This window comes from Melozone crissalis, unplaced genomic scaffold (genome assembly GCF_028551555.1).
Source record: "Melozone crissalis strain CALT ecotype California unplaced genomic scaffold, PUWL_Pcris_2 ptg000005l_1, whole genome shotgun sequence".
NCBI classification, from domain to species: domain Eukaryota; kingdom Metazoa; phylum Chordata; class Aves; order Passeriformes; family Passerellidae; genus Melozone; species Melozone crissalis.
Window position 1 is genome coordinate 64,194,982 of NW_026535783.1, and position 21,831 is coordinate 64,216,812.

Genomic DNA, 21,831 nt, shown 5'->3' on the forward strand with positions numbered 1-21,831 from the left:
TGGTGATGATACAAAATTGTTTAGGATAGTGAGAAATTTGTCTGTGAAGAGTGGCAGAAAGACTCTTAATGTGACAGATGGGTAGATTCTGTTGAGTCAAAAAGTGTAAAGAGAGGTACATAAGGACAAAAAAACCCCCCTAGATTTCTGGTTAATATGAAGTGCTATGAAATGATGATGGATAACAAAGAAAACATCAGCTGTGTAGCAATCAGAAAAACAATTACCAAATATTAGTAAAGCAAGAGGACAGAATTATGCCATTATATAAATTGGTGGATCACATTTTGGACACACTTCTGATGTTCCTGTTTCTCAGGAAAAGGCATAGGCTTTGAGATGAGCAGCAAAGGTGATCAAAAATGTGAAAGGCTCTGCAGTAAATCTGTACAAGGAGCAAGGGCAGACGCAGAAAGGAATCTTCCTTCAGAATGTAAAAGAGGGAATTTCAGGGGATGACGTATAGAAAATCAAGAGTTATACTGAGAAAAGAGGAAACTACCAGGACTCTATTTTTCCAGTAAAAGAACTAAGGATCTTCAGGTGAAGCTATTGAAAGTGGTTTAAAAGGCAGTCAGTAGTGACTCACCAGGAGTGGGAGACCTGTGGTCCTCCTTTGCAAGGAGGTGAATTACTGAGGGAAGCTGGATGAGCCATGGAAAAAAAATCCTGAAGGGCTTGTGGAGACAGAGGTGCAGCAGCTGGCTCAGTAGGTCCCCTGGTCTGGGAATGGTGTGGGATTCAGGGAACACTGGGGAGCTGCCTTCAGGGTTTTGCTTTCTGTAGCTGGCTATTAACAGCTGCTGTTGGAAACAGGCTACTGGACCAGACAGCACGTAAAGTGTAATCCAGAATGGTCCTACCTTTCTGTGACAATTCACATCTATACCTGATGTGTCATTTTGGGAACCCTAATGATTTACCCCTTGTACTCCTTCTGTAAACAGCAGCAGTTTCTAGAGCGAGAACAAAGCAGTGAGCAAATATTCTTTTGCTACACTCCTTCCTTTGGTTATATTTAGAAAAGTGGTGTCATCTTGTCACTTTATGTCTCCAGTGTTTCAATTGCTCTCAGGGCAGCAGGAAGTTTGATCTTGCAGAAGGCAAACAATGGTAGGATTGAGTTTTTGCAAAACTATTATTTCTATAGCACTATGCAGGTTTAGGCACATAAGAAGGCTGGATGTTGCACAGAGGCTTTCACAGCTCTTAATAATTCTCATTGAGATGAGCTGTGGGAACTTTTCACCTTTGCAGAGCAGTGCTGTAATCAGCTGTGTGCAGAGGTAGATGAAGAAGAATGGATTAAATTTGAAGGTCAGAGGCTATTAGGAAAGCAGAAAGAAAGCTGGAGCTTGGAACACCTCCATACCATTGGCAGAGATTTGTATGGATGAACAGAAGAGAAATGGAGATAGAATTGTTTCATGTTCCCAAGCATCAGCTCTGTGATGAAAACAAATGTCATGACAAAACATGGGAAGTGTTCATACTTACATCCATGGAAAACAGGAAGAATATCTAGCTCTGGGTTGGAAACGCCATACTAAAGCACAGAAAATTTATTATGGTAAAAGAGTATTAATGAGCTAAAATCTATACTTTGTAATCTTAGAGTTGTTGACCTGGCAACACTAAGAGGTCTCTCTCCTACATTTCAAGGTTCAGTGTGAAGAATTTATTGCTAGAAAGCAGTGCTATCTGCATTTACATAGAACACCCACTAACACCCAGAAAAGCGCACGTAGTTGAATGCTGACCTGTATGTGTGTGCGTGCGTGCATGGATCTGTTCATTTTTGTGAGCTGAATCTCAGCTGGCCTAACTGCCCTGGAAAATTTAAAGCTGACTCTTTGCTCTTCCTTTTTAACCTTAGTGGACTGTATAATTCTGCCAGTGACCGCAATAAATCACCAAAGTTTCCTTACTCTCGCCGAAGGAACCCATCTGGTGGCAGTGAGAATGAGTCTGGGCAGCCAGTTCGGAGGAGGTAAGAGCCTCAGGATTAACTACTGCCAGCTTTTCTGTGTAGAAACTGGAGGTCCTGCATGCTCAGTGCTCAGCTTGTGGAGGCACAGCTGGGTCCTGGGAAAGGGGATATTCCAGGGACCAGCAAAAAAACCTACCTGCTATTTAAAAAAAAACACCCGAGCAAGAGCACCACAGCTGTTTTTGGAAAGGAAGCTTTGGTCAGGTTGTTTGCTTGTGTGATATTGTGGGAAATGATGTTAAAAAAGTGAAAAGTTGCATTATTGGCATGGCAAGATTCCTTTAGTTACTGGAGCTCTTTTTGCCTGGTGAATGAAAGCACTGATGGATTTGCTTTCTTGCTTTGAGCTTCCAAAGCGGTGTTTTAAGTACATTTCCTTATTTTAACTGCCCCAAGGATTACACAAATGAGCCATAAAACTGTCTTCAACAGTCCCATATATGAACCACTTTGCATTAGAAAGGATGCCAGCAAAAATACAACTAGTGAAAATTTCAATTGGTACAAACTGAATGGAATGACTTAAAGGAGTAAAATAGAATGAGTGGAGATTCTGTGCTGTGTGTCCTTGAACATGTCCAAAAAGAAAATTACAGGGACAATTCTGAAGCAATAGAGGATTGAGAAGACTGTGTGTTACCTGGGATGATTTGTCCTGCTGAGAAGCTGTTTTCATCACTGGGGCACTCTGCCTGGTGGTGTGATCTGTTACCAGATATAAATAAACACAGATACTGTGCCATATTCATTGCAGTCTTCTACAACTGCCTCAGGAGCCAGCACCTGAGAGTTACATCTCTTTCTGACATCTCTGAAATGAGTACCTGTTTGGCCTTCAAAGCCAGAGCTGGCAAAGGGGTCTCTGACAATGCAGCTATATTGATGAGGAAATCCAATTTCATGTGGAGCTTTTATCCTTGTCAGGTTTCTGAACTGTTTCAGACCTTTTATCTGCCATTAACTGTCTGGGACAGCAGAGAAGAAACTCACCCATAGTGCATGCTTAGTGACCTCAAATAAATCAGTGTAACTCTCAGGCAACAGAGTTATGTTTATTTGCTCTGTTGGATAGAGCCCTTGTAGGTGCTAACAGCAATGTGTTTCCTGAATGGGTTTTGTCATGTTTTAACCTCAGCCAAGTCCCCTCACTCACTCCCCTGCCAGCATGGAGAGAATCAGAAGGGTAGGAGATAGAAACCTTGTGAGCTGAGAAACAGAGCAAAAGCCACACACCCAAGCAAAGCAAACCAAGGAATGAATCCCCTGCTTCCCATTGCTGAGCAGATGTTCAGCCATTTTCAGCAGAGCACAGCCCATCACACTAAGGGTGACTTGAGAGGACAAACACCATCAGTCCAAACATCCCCTCCTTCCTTCTCCTTCCCCCACTTTATACACAGAGCCAGATGCCACAAGGTCTGGAATATTCTTTTGGTCAGTTTGGGGTCACCTGTCCTGCTGTCCCCTCCCAGCCTCCCACACACCCCCAGCCTCCTCCCCAGTGTGGCCTTGGCTCTGTGCAGTCCCTGCTTGGCAATAACAAAAGCATTTCTATATTATCAACCCTGTGTTCAGCACAACCCCAAACTACAGCCTCATGCCTGCCACTGTGAAGAAAACTAACTCCACTGCAGTCAAAACCAGCACAGTTTTTCTGGTGCATTGCTAGCTTCGTTGTTAGAAGGGCTCTTTTAGCTTTGTAAAAACAAAAGAGTAGAGATGTGCAATGCAAAGATCTCTCATATCAAGGAAAGTGTTTGTGCACTGTGCAGCAGGAAATTTTTTTATCACCTGGGATTTGCATTGGGCTGATCTAGTCAGTGCACAGTCATGCCAATAGCAAATTTTCTCTTGAGCTACCACATGAACAAAATGTTTTTAAAGTCTTATCTCATATGTGAGACTGTGAAGACTGACAATGGTAGGTAGATTTTAACTTAATTATGCCTTCCTGAGTCTTGGTTTTATTCATGCACTTTCCTTTTCCAACTGTTAATAACAATAGCTGTGCTGTTTATGCACCCTTTACTGGAGTTAAGAGGAAACCACCACACTCTGCTATGTTGGAAACAGTAGGAAACTCTAAAGAGCAGCATGCTCTGGTTAATTTTGCAAGTCAAGGGTTTGCAATGAGACCTTGAATGGAATCATGCCTTCAAAGCTTATTGTAAAGGTGTCCTGAAGGGTTTAAAACAAGCACATGCCCTGTTTTCTCTGCCTGACATCATACTGGCAAAAAGAAATCCATCAAAAAACTAAAACCCTTTGGGATTTTTATGGGTAGTTCTGTGTATTTGTAATAAGTCACTCTATGACGCTTCATTAAAACTTCCTTAATGTCACAGGAAAAATCAAAACAGTGGTGAAGATTCAGATTTAAAGCAAAGGAGAAGGTAAATATATGATCTATAGCACCTATGAAATGATACTGAAGGTACTGGTCATATTTTTGTTCACTGCATTCTCTTCTTTCCTTCTTCTCCCTCATCTTCCTAAATGTCTAAAAGGTTTGTTGTGTTATGACCTTTATTTTTTATTTCTTATCTTTTGCTTAAATGCTCTGTGGCGTAGCCTCATCACAGCAGAGTCTTGCAGCACATTGTTACTACCCCATGTCAGAAGCAGCTTGTGAAAATTTCCTAAGGGCTTATCTGCAACTTGAAAGTCAGTTCCAGAACTTCTAGCTTTTGGATTCTGTATCTGCAGATTTGTTTTTACTTCTCCAGCCTCCCTACCCACTTTTACTTAATCTGTTTTGCAAACAAGTGTGCTATCATCTGAGATGAATTGTCCTGCCAGAGGTAAGTGTGAAAGCATATGTAACTCCTGATGGTCCTCTTGCTGCCTTGTACATTTTTTGTCGATTTTTTCTTAAGCTTCTTCTCCCTGCCCTCATCTTCCATTTCAGACTTGACTAGTTTTTACATTTCAAATAAAATGCAGGTGTGAATTTGGTTGTGACCTTCAACAACCTCACCTTTTGACAGATTTTTGCCACATCTGCTTGTCATGACTCTGTTTAGTGCTCCTCCTTGCTCCTGTGCTCCTGCTTGCACTGCTGGAATAAGGAGACAGTGGAGTGCATTTTCATGTCAGAGGCTCCTGGAGCTTGGGAAGGCGAGGAGGCACTCCCAGCATCTGAATCACTGCAGCAGCATGGGAAAGGAACTCTGGCTGAGATACAAACATCTCAGGACAATCACAGGAAGCCAGAGAAAGTGCTCATGCACTTTGTACTTACTATGAGATAGCAGAATGTTTTTTGGAAGGATGTTAACATTACAAGCTGCCAGTGGTAATGTTGTGATAGATGTCCAGCGCATAAAACTGGAAAGATTTAGTTAAGCATCTCAGGTGGAAAGCCTCAGGGCTCACAAGGGACCTCTTACCACATGTTTGTTATTGTACATTGCAAAAGACCTTCTCCACTTCCTCACAATTTGGCTATTCTCCTCTCATTTTACCCAGAAAAAGACTGTGCCAGAATGTGAGCTTTCCTCAGCCCTCAAAGCCCCCTCCCAGGCAGTATTTGTTGTGTCTCTTGTAAAATTGACTATGACTTCTTTCTGGCTCCTTATGCCAGAGTATATATGTATTCTATCTGCAAAATATCAAATATATTGCATGACAAGGAAAACAGGGGAATAAAGGACAAAAGATACCTTAAAATTGTTAGAGATAGGGATGATCTCATGTATTCTTGCACCTGATTTAGGAAACTACATTTTTCTTACCCATTTTTGGTATTTTATTCGTTTTAATAAAAGATGATAGTCAATATTCAGTGAAAGATAATATTCTGACAAACAAGCATGAGCAGCTGCCACTCAGCTGACAGCTCAGGAGTCCTTCTGTCTCCCCACAAATGCTTTCCTGACAAGAAACACAAGGTAATTCAATGAGCAATATCCAAAAGGTGAATCAGATTTTCATTCCTGAAAAGTTAGAGAAAGACTCATCTTGAGTTTGATCAATTTGGATGTTTTATCTTATCGTTTGCCTGCCATACTGTGATTTTTGGCTGTGTTGGTACCTTATGATATAAATTACTTAAATCACATGAAGAAACTTCTTGTCATACCGAAAAATGTAGAAGAGTCATGTTAATGACCTGGAAGTGTGAAAGAAAAATGTTGCTCAGACAACTTATTGATGTTGATGTTAGTGGTATATTTATTAAACATCTGATAAGACTGGGCTGGGGAAAGGTATCCTTTTGGCTGTGTTAAGTCTCCTGCAATTCTAGAGCATTTTTATTGCTCTTCACTCTTCCATTGTGCATGAGTGACTCTTTTTGACATAATCATTTAATCTTCCTTCTTTCTTTGGGATTACAATTTTCTGTATTAACACACATAATTTTTTTTCCCACTTTGAGCTTCACCCTGAAGAATGTATTTTTAGCTGGCAGCACAGCTAACCTGGCTTTAAATTATGAAGTTTGGGGATAATGATGTCACTGAAACTGTGGGAAAAACAAAAAACCCTCCAACAAAATTTTTAGTATTAGAGAATCAAGGCATTACTTTATTCTGGGTAGGATGTTGTTCTGACCAGGATGTCCACAGAACAACAGAAAGAATTTCATCCTCACATAGCCTCAGTGTGCAGAGGAAATAATTCCATTATGCATGTATTTTACCAGACTTTTCACTAACTTTATACAGTCAAAACCCATAGAGATTCATTGGTTAAATGTTCATTGGTTTCAAGTTATGTAGTTCCCAGTATTTGGTTTTCTTTTGGATGTGAATTTGTTTTCCTCCAATGCTAATTTGGTCCTCATTCCTATCTTTCCTTTCCCAGACCTGGTGTCTCTGACCATGCCAAGGTTGATATTTAGAGTTGATGGTCATTAATGGTTGTTGATGGTCATTATCTTTTGTGTTTCTTCTGTGCTACTCCCAGTCTGTTAAGATGTTAAGTTCATCAGGCCTTGCCTAGTGGAACAATGCCCTGAAAAAAACTTCAATTCCTTCCCCCAGGGCAAAGGTGAACAAACCTGACTAAAGCTATAAAATTGGAAAAAAAATTAAACTTGGTATCTTTTCCAACAGGGAGAAGCTCCTTCTCTGGGGGAAATTTAATTTTACCAAATTTATTTCCTTCAGGCAAACTGGGTTGAACTGATTTTCCTAGACTTTAGCTGTCCTATTATTCTAAGACATTTCTATTTGAATGGGAGCTATTTGAGTTAATGATTTCCTAATTTGGAAGAGAGGGGAGAACAGACTCCATGGACCAAGGGATTTAAAGCCTCAGCAATTTGTTGGAGGCAACTATAATTCACTGGTATTATGGAGAATTTCATGAGGCTCTCAGGTGTGTCTGAGTGACATCTGTAACAGTGTCCTGGTCATTTAGTCCTAGTCCTCCAGAAAGCAGAATGATGTGTGCCTGAGCAGCTAGATAGAACAGCTCCATGCTGCATCCATGCTGTTCCCTGGGAACAATCTTCTCTCATCCTGTTTGGGCTCTTCTTCCTAAACCATTAGAATATGCACTGAGCAGGTGCTAGTCAGGAACTTCCTATATTGTCATTAAATGCTTCCCCTTACCTGTTACTCACACCTAAGGAACTGCTTTGTCTCCTTGGCTTGTTTGAGGTGTAGTTCAACAAATCTGCCCTCTTAGAAATGTCAACTAAGAGTGAAAGAAAACCCAGGAGGCATAAGAAAATATATATCTCTACCAGCATCATCAGGACCCTTATAGGTCCTATTTTGTGGGCAGAGACCTCAGAAGAAAGATTCTGTTTTCCATTGAAGCAAAACCATCACTGATTCCAACTCAGACAGCCTAAATCCTTGTAGACCAGCTCCTGTTAACATCAGCCAGCTTTCCTCATTAATCAGCTGGGCTGTCAGTACAACAGAGAAACATGTCAGTCTTTGGAATCACAGAAATGTTCAGGGTGGGAAGGACCTTTTCCAGATCATCAAATCCAACCATTCCCAAGCCATCCTCACACTAATGAGCAAATAGTCCAAACGAGACTGTGATGAGAGTGCCAGCTTTAGCCAGTGGTAGAGTGGCAGAGTCCTGGATTCGAGGACCAAAGCCCTGCAATCGGGTCTGTGTTCTCCAAAATGCAGTCACAGATTTAAGGGTCTCAGGTAGGAGAGAGGAGTTTGCCTGTAGGGAGTGCAGCCTTCTTTTTTCCATAAAGAGCAGCAGAATCCTAGTGCTACTGGTGTTTCTTCCATGCTGCCATTCCCTTCAGACAAGCTGGGTTGAACTGATTTTCTAGACTTTAGCTGTCCTGTTCTTCTAACACATTTCTGTTTGAGTGAGAGACATTTGAACTAATGATTTTCTAATTTAGCATAGAGAGGAGAACAGACTCCATAGACTGAGGACTTAAGAACTTACACAGTTGAAGGGAATAGAATACATAGACCTGTGACCATTTTGTTTTGCCTGCAAACACAGAGTTCTGAGTAATTTCTGCTGGGTGTACCAGAATCTGCAAGAAGAAAAAAGCCATACAGATTAGAGATGAAACATTTCACACCTTCAAGAAACAAATTGATGTGGCATTTACAAAAAGAATGCTGAACAATAAAATAATAAAAAAATTTAAAAATAAATGAAACAGTGAAATTATTGAAATGAAAACAGCACTTACCTGATACTACAGTCTGGATGCACTACTTTTGGAGCAATTCTTCCCAATCAATTAATAAGAAAAAGATAATATGACTTTCAGGTGTAGCCAAGCACTCCAGAGTCTTTTAACTCTGATTTTCTGAGTAATGTCTCTACAGTGTTGTTCTTTCTTCATTTAGCACTGCAATAATTTTGGTGTTAGTAGATACATTCATCTGAGATGTTGCTTTTCTCTTCTCCAGGTCACGGTCCCGTTGTAACACCAGCAGTGGCAGTGAATCCGAAAATTCCAACAGAGAGCATCGGAAGAAGAGAAACAGGTGACAATATGTTAAATATTTTAGACAGGAATACATGAAGAATTTCGTGTCTTTATGAAGACATTAAACACACAAATGGAGATGGACTTTTCTCAGATAAACACAGTAAAAATGGATTTAACATATTTTATGTGAATAGAGTCCTCCTGAGGCAGCTGAAGACCCTTTTCTGAATAAAAAGAGTGATAATTGCCAGAATACATCATTATGCAATGAATTCCTGCTCTCCTGTTCCTTGGGAAGAGCTCAGTAATGAACCACAAGATCAAGTACAGGGCACACTTACAAAAGACTTGTGGTATAAATGCAAATAAAATGGATAATATCTTGATAATGATATTCTCAGCATATACTTTTACCTCACAAATTCAAGTGCAGATTTTTTCAAGCAGAAAATAAGGTGTTGAGAGCTAAAAATATTTTTAGTGGCTATGAATCTCAATGTTGTTTTTAAATTCATGTATTTAACTGTATAAAGATTTTGTTTTCTGAAATGTCAGGTATGGGCCCAAACCTAAAATGTGTACAGCATCAAGTTTTAATAGGACAGCAATAGTTCATATCAAGTGATGCTAACAAGTTCTCTATTATATATTCTATTTTTCTTGTTGCTGGTATGAAAAAGATGACATAACTACTGATTTCCTATAAATTCCCTTCAAAGCTGTGTATTTTATGTTGCACTGGAGATCACAACATCCTGGAGGTATTTCTGAAAATACACTTTTAAAAAGCACATAGAATTTCCTCATATTGCATAAACACAATGCAAGAGAAGTGTAACTAGACAAAAGAGGAACTGTTTTAAGGCGAAGTTTCTAAGTTACTGTCTGCATGAGCTGCCATCATTTCTTCATGTCTTATATTCAGTGATAAATGATTTCCAGATCTCTGGAAGGTCTGAGAAATAATTGCATGCTAGATAGTGCAGCAGGAGTATGCAGTATAATTACATTTTCAGCATGACTTGCAGTAGTTAAAGAAATATTAAAAACCATTGTGACACTCACATGGGATGGCATAAAGCACATCTGAGACATGAGATTTCTTTGAAGCTTACCTAAATCAGAGCACAGTCTTGTAGGGTACTTGGCTAACAATAACCTAGTGTGCCTGGAAGGTTTATTTTCTAGCTGAAGTTTAAATGACATGCTGAGTGTAGTTTCAGTGATCAGCAGTACATGGTATTTTGTATCCCTTTCTCTCAGAACACTCTTGCCAGATTTTTTTCCTCTTGTGAAACTCCTTCTGCAGGGAGATCCACAAGCAAGTGAAAGAAATTAGAGACTGACCACAAGAATGTTTTTAAGAACTCCTGGCAATATAAAGACTGAACTGTAAGAAGGATTAAGTACTACTTATCATTTTTTGAAGAATGAAGGGGCTTTTACCCACACTTCCTCACTTAATGGAAAAAAAGAATTAAAATAAAAAGAAAAAAAAGATCCATTTTTTTCTTGTTTTTAAGTTTTTCACGTTTTCAGAAATGGAAGATGCAACAAAAATGTTAATGTTTGAGCATCTGTTGTTCTTAGGTGATCACTTGAAATCTGACCAGAAAAAAGATCATTATCAGTGTTAGATTAAACAAGTACTAAATGAGCTAGAAGTCTAAGACTTGTTCCTTGTGAGCAGGTGCAGGAAAACAACCAGTCATAATGAATTTCTGCATTTTGTTAGCAGCCATAGCAGTAACATAACAAGCTGGAAGGTCAGAGGCTCTGAGCAGCTTTCCTGTTTTCAGAGACGAGCCAGCACTAGCAGGGTTAAATAGGGCATTATAATGAGGCTTGCAACTGCTGTTACCCAAATTTCTGCTGTTGCATAGACTAATTCAATTTATTTCCCAGTACAGTAATCAGGTCCCTGACACAACCAGAAACAAAAGTGGTTTATTTTATTGAAAAAAAATACTGAATATTCACATTAACCAAAGAAGTCAGCTTCTGGTCACATTAGAGTAGAATATATTGTTCACATGACAAGAGATCACTGTGAACTATTTGCCAGAAGAAAACAAATTATCAGAGAAAACCAGAAACATAGATGAGAGCTTCTGAAGGTAGAAAACTAGAAAAATCTTGGGGAAGATCTTTTTACCTGATCTCAATCTTTGAGGTTTCACTCCATTATAGAAATGTTTTCTCCTAAGCAGATGTTCATATGAAAGTGAAGAAGAACCTGTGATGAGCATATTTCAATCACAGAAGAAATGCATTGCATTTTCAATGCTGTGGTCAAAATTTATTGTGTAGATAAAAATAGATTAAAGGAGCAGGCAGTGCATACTGAAGCATACTTTCCTTCCTGGCTACACTTCGAAGATGCATCTGATAGGTTTAGAGAGTGACTGAATGGTTGAGGCTGGCAGGGACCTCTGGCTGTCCAACCACTGCTCCAGCAGGGCCACCAAGAGCTGGTAGTCCAGAACCATTCCCACACAGCTTTTCAGTATCTCCAAGGATAGAGATGCCACCACCTCTCTGGGCAGCCTGTGCCAGTGAAAAATTTGAAAGGAAAACTGTAATGGGCTTTTGGGGCAAGGGCAACAGTTTTTATTCAAAAATATCTTTAAACAGAAAATTAAGATTTGAGCTAAGTTTCTTTCAGCATTTTTTTTGGTCATTTCTGTCACCAAAACCCTAAAAAAATTGCCCCAAAATGATTAGAATTTGAACATTGCCTTCAAATAATGTATCTAATATAGAAATCATGATACCTTGGTCATCTTTTACCTTGTTAAATGTGTGTTTCTCAGTTTCTTTGCAACTGCAAAATGCATGTTCTTCATGTCTCCATCTAGCAGAGTTCTGCTGTGGTGCAACAGTACTTTGAGTTTGCTAACACCACTTGTTTTAATAGCTGCAATGCTAACTTGATATATTTAGATTTTCAGTATTTTTGTGCAAGTGGCTGCCGTGTGTGGGAGGCAGTTGGTGGTGTCTATACCATATGGGATGATTGCTGTTTGCACAAATTGGATTATTTGGGATGAAAATCACAACTCATTACTTGTTGCTGTGTGAGTCTTTCTACTAAATCCTTAGATAGAAGTTTATGTTAATACCTGTCAGCAGATTACAGATTTAAAAAGATTTGCTTAGAAATCAAAACCTGAGGTTGCAGTCTTCTCCAGATGCTTCATACGATTTGGTGGAGTTGTGTCTGTTTACAGTAGTTGGGGATTGAGCTCAAAATTCATTATGCATGTGAGAGAAGATCTGATTAAAGGAAAAGCAGAAGCCTGTGTAGCTGGTTTAGCCTGATACAATTCAAAACTCAAAGAGAAAAGTACATCTTAAGTGAAGAGCAACAACAACACACTTTGCATTGCCTACATCTCCAGTGTAATCCCTTTATCTCTGTTGGCTTCTTTGTTTGTTGTACCTGTCAGTCTTCCCCCCGGTTTCTCCAGTATCCCAGCCCTACCATCCGATCAGGCAATCTACACTTGGGAGATATTTTCCAGGGATGTTTTGAAATCCCTGCTGAATTTTAAATTCACTGCTGTGACCAACATATCCATTTGCTCCACTACCTTAGCACTTCATCCCAGCAGTCATATGTGCAACCTCAAAACTGTGGGAAGCATCTGCCTGGAGGGCTGTGGCATTGTGGAATCACTGCAACCTGCTAACAAACGTGCTGAGTTGACAGGATTTTGATATTTGGCTCAATCTGTAATGCATTCCACCAATGAATTAATGGATTTAAAAAAAAAAAAAAAAAACTTAAAAAAAGAAGGAGTAAAAGGCAGAGCATGTTGTTTAGATCCACACAAGCCATGACAGGGACCAAACCCTCAGGGGAAGGTGCAGGAGTGCCATGAAGATCTGCATGCATCCTGAGCTTTGTTGCAGGTTAGGATGAAAGGATGATTCTTCTGAGTGGGGACTTACGGAGAGGATTTTTCCCTGGGTCCTAGGAAGTTGCTTCTGAAAGTTGTAGTAGAAGAACCTTGTAGCATGATGTGTGTCTCCCATTTGGTGCAGATGAGGTAGAGGGGAATATGTAAACAGGGAAAAAATTCCAGATGTTCGCCTGGATTGGGAAGAAGGATGCAAGTTGTGGGTCTGTCCTTAAAGGCATTGATTGTTACATTTTTGGCTCATGCTGTTTCTAAATAACAAATCAGCAGGGCTTTTTTTATATAGTTCTTATACTAATGCAGTCTGGGAGTATTAGTTAAAATTTAGCGAGATTAAAGGTTAAATACAGCATTGCAGGAGCAGATTTTCTGGGCGGTGGGGGTGGAAATACCCCATTGCTTCTCAGAGCATCCTGCCCTGAGAGCCCTCAGACTAAACTCTTGGTACCTCTTTTGCAGATTGCGGCAGGAGAATGATATGGTTGACTCGGCTCCTCAGTGGGAAGCTGTGCTGCGGCGGCAGAAGGGGAAAACCCAGGCAGATCCAAACTACCGGCGATCCAGGCACAGATCTCGATCGTACGTAACCCTTGAACCCTTTGATGTGTAAATTAAGGCTGTTGAATCGTGTTAAAGAGCAGGAGGAATATCTCCAGTGTGGCGGTGGCCCTCTGCTGCTGAGGAGCAGAGATTTTCATCTGGCATACTCCCACATTAGCAGATTTGTCTTTGTGGTCAAATTGCCTTTTTTTCGTGATTTGAATTTTAGGGCACAAATAATGAAGACAGGGCTTTGTAACAAAGCTTCTGAGAAACTCTGTCCATCACCTGGGAAGAAGTCCAGGATGGTTCTGTGGCTCATTGAACATCAGTTCTGTAATGAGTACAGTGATTCCTCTTTACTGGGAAGCACGTCTGTGGAGGCATTGAGATTTTACTTGATAGCTGCAAACGTTTTAATGGAATACATGCACACCTGTTTAATCATATAATATCTGCAGTGGTGTTCCAGATGAAAGCAGCTGCTCATGTTTCCATGTCAAATTATCCCTGACAAGCAGCAGTCAGTGATATATTGCATCCCAATGTCAGGATTTCCATGATGGAGCCGTACTGCCAGGCACTGCTGTTCCTGCTTGCAGCCTGTTCTGACATGGTGAAGTTATCAGCTTTTGAAATTAATTTTCTGAAGCTAATGAAAATGTTGATTTCCTTTAATTTATCTTTTTCTTCTAAAACGGCCTGCTTTTGGGGCATAGACACACTGTTTGGTATCACTGAAATCACAGTCAGCATTGAAGTTTCCAGCATTAAAATCCACTTGAGTTCTGTCTTCAGTTGTCCATGTTGCTAGAACTCTGCTGTCTCCAGTTTTACAGTGCAGAGTTTTATTTCTTTATGAGGAACAGAATTTACCTTTAAAGATCCAAATATTGGAATTTCTTCTTTAACAGACTTTGTACAGACTTGTTCACTTTCAGCTGTGCAGAAGCCTTGTGTTATTAAGTGTAATTATACAATGATATATTACTAAACTTTAGGACTATTAAAGCTTACTTGTATGGAATCCAGTGAATACAGTTCATTTAATATGATTTTGGTTTATTATGTGCAGAAGGTGCCGTAAACTAGGAAATGTACTCAGTTAATAATGGTTACATTAAATTTGTAGCCAGCTTTTCTTTTTTACCCACAGGCCAGGTAAATCTCATTGTTTGGACTGCACGGGTTCCCTCTTGTGGTTAACTTAACTTATGAAATGGCTTTGATTTTCAAGCACAGTGACATTCTGAGTTATATTTCATTTAAACTACTTATAGCAAAACCACATAGATGTTAAGCTAGCTAATCTAACTTAGAAAGAAAAGGTCCAAGAGGAAGCAAAGAAATGAAGAAGTCCTGAAGATTTTGGAAGGCATCTCATTTTTTTAGTTATTCATGAGTTTCTCCTTTTTATCCTACTCTCCAGGTTAAAAAAAAACCCACAAAACCAAACAAACCCACAATGAAATAAGCCCAAACTAATTTTTGAAAATAAATTTGTAAAAGCCATTTTACTGTTAACATGTAGTACATTATAAGAGAATGTATTTCATTTCGTTTGGCTCAGCTGTTTGTTTACTTGACTGGATACAGTTCAGAAGAAAAGGAAACATAATTCCATAGGTGATGGTTGTTTTGTTTTTAAATGTTGTCAAATGGTCATTTCGACATGCCCATTCAAAAATTGATACAAACCCTTAAATTTAGTAGAACGGGTAATTCTTTCACAGTAAGTCCATTGTTGCATTTTTAAATGGAGCTTCCCTTTGGAAATGTGAAGTAGTGTCTGAAATGTTTGTTACTGTGCCTGGCATAGTGCATTTAATTTGCTTGATAATGAGTAATATTAATCATTCATGGTGGCAAGGTGGTGTCTCCTTGGACTTGGGAATAAAAGTATTTGACAGGAATTTGACCTTTCTTTTTCCTCAAGGAATAAACAAATGCAGAGAGCTCCCAATTCTAGTTCCACAGGGTTTATTTTCAAGAGTTCATGTAAAACATCTGTGTAGCCAAAGGGCTTTTTCTAATTAAGAAGAATGGCCATAAAATTCCATGGCTATTTAAATTTACCATTTGTGACTCAAACTGAAATATTAATAAGGGTGCAGATGCAGGCACAAAAAATAATGTAGACCTTATTAATGTGTAGAGCTGTTCCAGCTTGTGCAAACGAAATAAAAAATAAACAAAAAACTCCCATGAGATTCATCACTTACCGGGAAGTCCCATTAGGTTTTTTGTGCATTAGAGAAACTGATTAGCATGCAAATTATCCAGAAGGTATTGATTCAGATACTGAGACAGGACAATCTGAGTCCTAAATATCAAACCAGTGAGTTTAAAAAAAATTCACAGTAAAAAGATGAAAACAAAGTAAAAGAGGAATTGTGATCTGACTTTAAAGATTTAACAGAAGAATTGCATTGTTGTGGGCTCTTAAGAACCATACCAACACGGATGTCCTATGCAGTATATGCAATACCTACATTTCATCTTACATTTCACTTTTCTTTTTGTAAGCTTTCTGTCGTTTTGCTTTCAAAGGAAGGGGGAACAGGCCTATGGAAAGAAAATGCCTTAATTAAGTTACTTTATCTGCATCATATTTCTTTATATTCTTTGGTGGGGAGCTAACCTGAATAAATGCTGTAAGGTTATCCCAGTATGGTAACACTTCTTAAACAGATGGAAAATAACTAGTTGCAGGATGTGAAGTCTAAGGGAAGTTTGGTCTGAGGAATCATTGTATTTAGCCCATTTTTCTTTTTTTTCCCATGGTATGCCATACTGCTAAATTGGTATTTTACAGGAAAGTGTTTATTATTAGTGTAATTGCAGGGATGGAAAGAAGGAAAATGGCAGAGATCACAGAGCAAAATACCTGGAGCCGGTCACAGAAAGCAGGAAGCACAGTTCCTAGAAAGTGGAGAAATGATGACGTCTTCTTATTTAACCATTCTCTCTCCTGGCTGCCCCACAATTAATATTTCTTACTGTTGGTGAGGCTTCACATGATGCTTTGTGATACTTGAGTCTTAAGGCCAGGTCCTGAACTGCTGTATTTCCATGAATAAGTAAAAGCCATGAGCAAATCAAATGGGTCAGTGGTGTGCACAATACCCTGCTTTGTGCGGGTCCTGGGTTAGGGAGCAACCTTGGGGCTTTGCGTCCTAGGGCAAACTAGGGCTTCTAAGCATGACAAAGCCTCCCTGGAGAAGCTGGCATTTTCCAGGGAGCTTTCACATTCCCTGCTGTCTGATTATTCAGCCTCAGAGGAGGATGCCTATCTTTCCACCCCCAGGGTGATTGCAGGGTTTGCAGCTGCTATTTTGTGAGCAGGAAGCTACATGGGGGCAGAAATCAGTTCAAAACTGAGGGGTGAAAAAGGCTATTAAATGCCACTGAATTTACTGCATCAGGGAGTTAAAAACAACATGGACAGATGCAATAAAGTGAAGTAAATGCAAGAAGAGTGAAGGAGTATTAGGAGTATTGTACTTAGCCCTTTTATTTTCCATGGGATGCCATACTGCTAAATTGTATTGTACAGCAAAGTCTTTATTATTAGTGTAATTGCAGGGATGGAAGAGGGGAAAATTTCAGAGATCACAGAGCAAAATACCTGAATCTGATCACAGAGAGCAGAAGGCACAGATAGAAGTGAAAATCAGAGAAAACTTAATGCATTATAATAAACAGAAACACAAAAATCTTTAAAAAGCTCTGAACACAGACAACAAGTGGACTGTAAACCACCCATGCTGTAGCTGTTGCCATCATGAAAACCTGAGGAGCTGGAATGGACAGCAGTTTGTCAAGGACGGGAATCATCCTGCCTGGAAAGTCTTGGAGCCTGAGGTGGTTATGGATTAATTAATTTTAGCCCTACTAGGGAAACACAAATGCTAGGTTGTTTTTCATCCTTTGGTCCTTCTCTGGTGTTTATAAACCAGTTAAGTAGTATCTCCTAGTACTTCTGCTCCTATAAAATCTAAAAAATATCCCAAAACACCACCATTCCAAAATATTCCGCCTTTACATCAGCTGTATAGTGTTTACTGCAATATAGATGTCTCTGAACATTATTCCTCAGCTGATAAGCCAAACATGGTAAAAATGAAGATCTCTGCTGTCCTCCTTGATCTGCATTTAAATTTGGATAATATCCCTCCTAAAGCATCTTTGAATATGTTAGGCCTTTTTGCTTGAGAAAAAAAATCAGGCTGTATGACCCGATGGTGTAAGACAGTATTTGAGAAACTTTGGGCGTGTTTATGTATGCTATATGTGTCTAAAAGTTGCATCCCTCACGTCTTAGATAGTGTGGAACAGTCTAACTGTTGACACTGAGCTTATATAATGACAAGGAAGAGTTACCAGATCCGTCCACACAAGTCCTTGCCACTGTCTAAAATCTTTACTTATCTATTCCTCTGAATGGGTTTGGGTGAATTCCAAGTGCAGTTTAAACAACAGTGGTGGTTTTGCACTTACCTTGCAATAGAGAAGCAAAAGAAAAGTAAAAATAAAGGGGTTCTAGTTAGAAGCATCTATTCTGTGATTTAGTAGAAAATGCGAAATCTGCCCCTCAGGCTTGCTTTGCTCCATCTCTATGTCTGCAACAGGGAGATTACCATTTTTAGTAAATTCTTTGTGTGTGAATTGAATACTTGCTGAAATATTTAGGTGCATAAGTAGGCATAGTTGCTATTTTGATTAGTTTGTTGCCTTTTTTTTTTTTTTATTGGACACCAAAAATTTATCAATTAAGCAGAAACCTTTTTTGGAGATGACCAGAAAGAGAGAGGCTGCCCTGTGATTGCAGTGGAGTTGTTTCATTCCAGTTTTTCCCAGTGGTGTCCATGGGTAATGGCTGGGATTACTGATCTGTGGCCTGTGCTTCCTTCTGCCCCCAAGGGCTCTGTGGGCCACAGGACGTTTCTGAGGGCCTTTTTCAGAAGTGTCATTCCAAAACGTGTTGTCCTTGGAGGGATAAATGTTGGCAGCGACTGGGCAGTGATTTGGCTTGGGGAATTCTGCTGTTGTTTATATTTTATGTACACTCTTGCTGAAGGCTGGTGGAACTGGAATTGTAATTGAGGGCCTGTCATTCAAGAAATGACTTTTCAGTTGAAATACAGCGATGAAGTTTAATGAATTTTCTGAGATAACAAACCTTAAAATTGAAGTCACTGGTGGATTATATTTATCGTGATTTCTGTGCAGGGTCTGTGCTGTTAAAAGTTATTTGGACAGCAACATGGTCAGACAATGGTTTTCACAGCTGAGTCTGTGTTTTCTTTGTTGATATTTATAGGAGAAGCCCAGATGTACAAGCTAAAGAAGAACTGTGGAAACATATTCAGTAAGTATGGTCCTTGTAGGGTCTGAGAGATGCTTGCCTTTAATGGCAAGCATCTGAGGGATGGTTTGCCTTTAATGTAGTTATTCAAATCCCCTCCACTGTGGCACTACACTGATTTAGTTTCAGTAAATTATGTATATATTAAGATGTAGAAGATACTGCAGGTCACTGAGTGCACTGAATAAAGATGACCATCGTATGTAAATGAATTGTTACAGAACAATACATAATTTTAGGGATTTATTCCTGTGTGGCTTCCAAAATATCAATATTGACACCTTTAGTGTGACACCCCATTACCCCTTAGGAAGATATTTAGCAATTCCAAAGCATGTTTACTGTTCAGCACACATAATATTCATGATATTGTGAAGCAACAAGATCAGATTTGCAGGGAGGTGAGAAGAAGGTGGAACAGGATGAGACATGCAGTTGAAGCAATCAAGGTGAAGTTATACTTATTTCAAAGTAAGTGTCCTATTTTGATGTCAAGATAGCTTCAGGGCTGACAACAGCTTGTTTTAGTAAATCTTTTTAGCCAAGTATAATAAAAATTTTTGCACTTCACAGTTAATGTTACATTTTTTACTTTTCCTAATCCTTTATAGGAAGGAGCTTGTGGATCCATCTGGCCTATCTGAGGAGCAATTGAAAGAAATTCCATACACTAAAGTAGAGTGAGTTTGGTCAGAATTTATTTTTTGTGAATATAAAAGCCCACTTTTCTTACTTTACTGTGAAATGTGTCCTACTGAAATAGCAATGGGTTTACATACAATCTATAAGCTCATATCTATTCCAAATATTCCCCTAGGATGGGTTGGGTGGGGATACTTAATAATCTTAAATCAAATATTTTTACTTTTCAAAATAAGAAAAAAACCCCATCTTAATCTCTCCTAATCTATCCCACACACTCATGAACGTGTCTGTATGTTCTGTATGTCTCCCTATGCTAGCTTTTAAACTTACATTATAAACTACAGTACCAGAAAGAAGTGAATGCAAACAAGAAAATATTTTTTTTTATAAACTTCTTCTTTGCTTTAAATAGTCTAATCATCCAAGGCACTCTTTAATCTCTGCAACCCCTTCCCTGGGTTGTCATGGGCAGCTGCCAGGGCATACCTATTTCCTTAAGAACCAACATCCATTTTGCTGCAATAATTGCCCATTTGGGATTCCAAGTGTCAGTGCAAGCACAAATGGGATCCTGGGTTGCATTATAATGTACTTCCAAACACCACTAGGCAGAAAAGGCTGATGTTAAGGACATATAAATTAATGCATTCTTCATTAAAGTTCCATTCTCAAATATGAGCATGCCAGTTTGTGACCTCTGCTCTCTTAAAGCATTGAATTCCAAGTGCAGACTTCTAAAAAGAAGCATCAGCCCTTTAAATTCAGCCAGTGCAAGAAGAAGCTGTCTGTTATACTTCAGTACGAAATGCGAAGACACAGTCTGCAGCTGAATTTGTGTTCTGTGCCAAAGATCTGGTTTACCAAGCCCTGGTGTGAATTCTGTGTCTCTCTCAGGACTCAAGGCGACCCCATCCGCATCCGGCACTCGCACTCCCCTCGCAGCTACCGGCAGTACCGGCGGTCCCAGTGCTCCGATGGGGAGAGATCTGTCCTGTCTGAAGTGAAGTATGTGAACATGGTTGTTAGCACTGAACTAGTCTAGTGCAGCCCAAAAGTTGACAGAGGTCATGGTGGTAAGAAGCTGCATAAATGTGGCTTGTTGGTGGCACAGGGTTCAGGCGACCCCCTGAATAGTATGTCTTCAGAGCTAAACATGAAGGAAACAACTCTAAAAACATTTATGGTCTGTTCTCAGCCACAGTGGTTTTCTTGATCCATTTGAAAGGAATTAAAACTGAAAAGGCTAAAGTAAACCTGTATTGGTCTTTAGTGGTAGGTTATAAAGCTGCTTAGGGGATGAGAGTCTGTGGGTTACTTTCCAAGTAACTTCATCCTTGATAGAGTTAAGATGTTATCAGTGTTAGGCCTGTAATTTTTTTCATGGGAACTCTAGTACAACCCCCTTCATCAACTGGTGGATCAGTCTTCCCTAGAAGGCTGAAGAGTACTGATGAATGGAAAAGCAACAGCCCCATTCTCGGTTGCAGCAAGCCATAAAAACATGAAAAGCAGTCCCCACCTGGAAGGCTAGTTTTAGCTGGATAGCACCCTGAAGGAGGTGTGGCACACCCATGATTTCATGCGAGACTTGTCTTTGCCATGAGGGTGGCTGGGCCCTGGCAGGGGTTGCCCAGAGCACCTGTGGCTGCCCCATCCCTAGAAGTGCCCAAGACCAGGCTGGAGGGAACTCTGAGCAACCTGGGATAGTGGAAGGTATCTAGGCCTATAGCAGGAGGTGGAACTGGAGGATCTTTATGGTCCCTCCAAAACCAAACCATTCTGTTATTCAATAATGTTGTATCAATTTGGGCTCCTTCCAAAGACCAGGAAAAGACAGGAATGGGATGGGCTATGCCCTGAAGGTGCCTACAGAGGATCAGCATGACAGCTTTCAGATGTCCTAAGTCAGATGATAGAAGGCCTTCAGATCAATAGAGCAGTCTGTATCAGTTTCATTGTTCTTCCTCTGCACAGTTATAGTTTACTTCATTAAAGCAACATCCATTTTGTGATATCATAATTCCAGTGTCAAAACTGATCTGGTCCCTCCACTGCCTGTTACACGATCTTCAGATGGGAAAGTTCCCAGCATCCACATGACTCAACAGGTTAGTGATTGTACATCCTTTTCAATTTTCCTTTTGATTGGAGAGAGAAGTGGAACTCTAGTGCTTTATTTAAGATAGTCTTTGATTTACAGTGAAAAATAAAGATGAGATTTTTTTTTTTAATCAAATTTTTGTATTTTACTTACACTTTGTTTGTATTCCAAAATACATGTAGCTCTGTAGCATAAGCCCCTGTGAACACCTGCTCCAGCTGTTGGAGAACTCTTTCCCAATCTGATGCATTCCTAAGATGCATCTCTGCTTGTCACTGAAGGAAAACTGACTTTTACCACTTCTTGAATTATGCAGATGTGGTTGTAATGCAGGTGTAATCACATCATTTATTAATCTCTTTTAGAGGTTGTCAGAAGAGTTTTGTTGCT

General features: G+C 39.7%; 1 protein-coding gene across 2 annotated transcripts in view; it reads left to right on the plus strand.

Annotated features, from left to right (window-relative positions):
• EPB41L4A (erythrocyte membrane protein band 4.1 like 4A) overlaps positions 1-21,831 on the plus strand; it is a 117,644-nt gene that overhangs the window by 90,441 nt on the left and 5,372 nt on the right. The window contains exons 15-22 of one of the 2 annotated variants that reach the window (XM_054287409.1): positions 1,877-1,990; positions 4,336-4,383; positions 8,842-8,919; positions 13,247-13,366; positions 18,651-18,698; positions 19,307-19,375; positions 20,235-20,345; positions 21,367-21,448. In XM_054287409.1, the coding sequence (XP_054143384.1) occupies positions 1,877-1,990; positions 4,336-4,383; positions 8,842-8,919; positions 13,247-13,366; positions 18,651-18,698; positions 19,307-19,375; positions 20,235-20,345; positions 21,367-21,448 (670 nt within the window). Of the gene's footprint in view, positions 1-1,876; positions 1,991-4,335; positions 4,384-8,841; positions 8,920-13,246; positions 13,367-18,650; positions 18,699-19,306; positions 19,376-20,190; positions 20,346-21,366; positions 21,449-21,831 lie in introns of those variants that run through there. The other variant, XM_054287418.1, reaches the window with a different exon arrangement.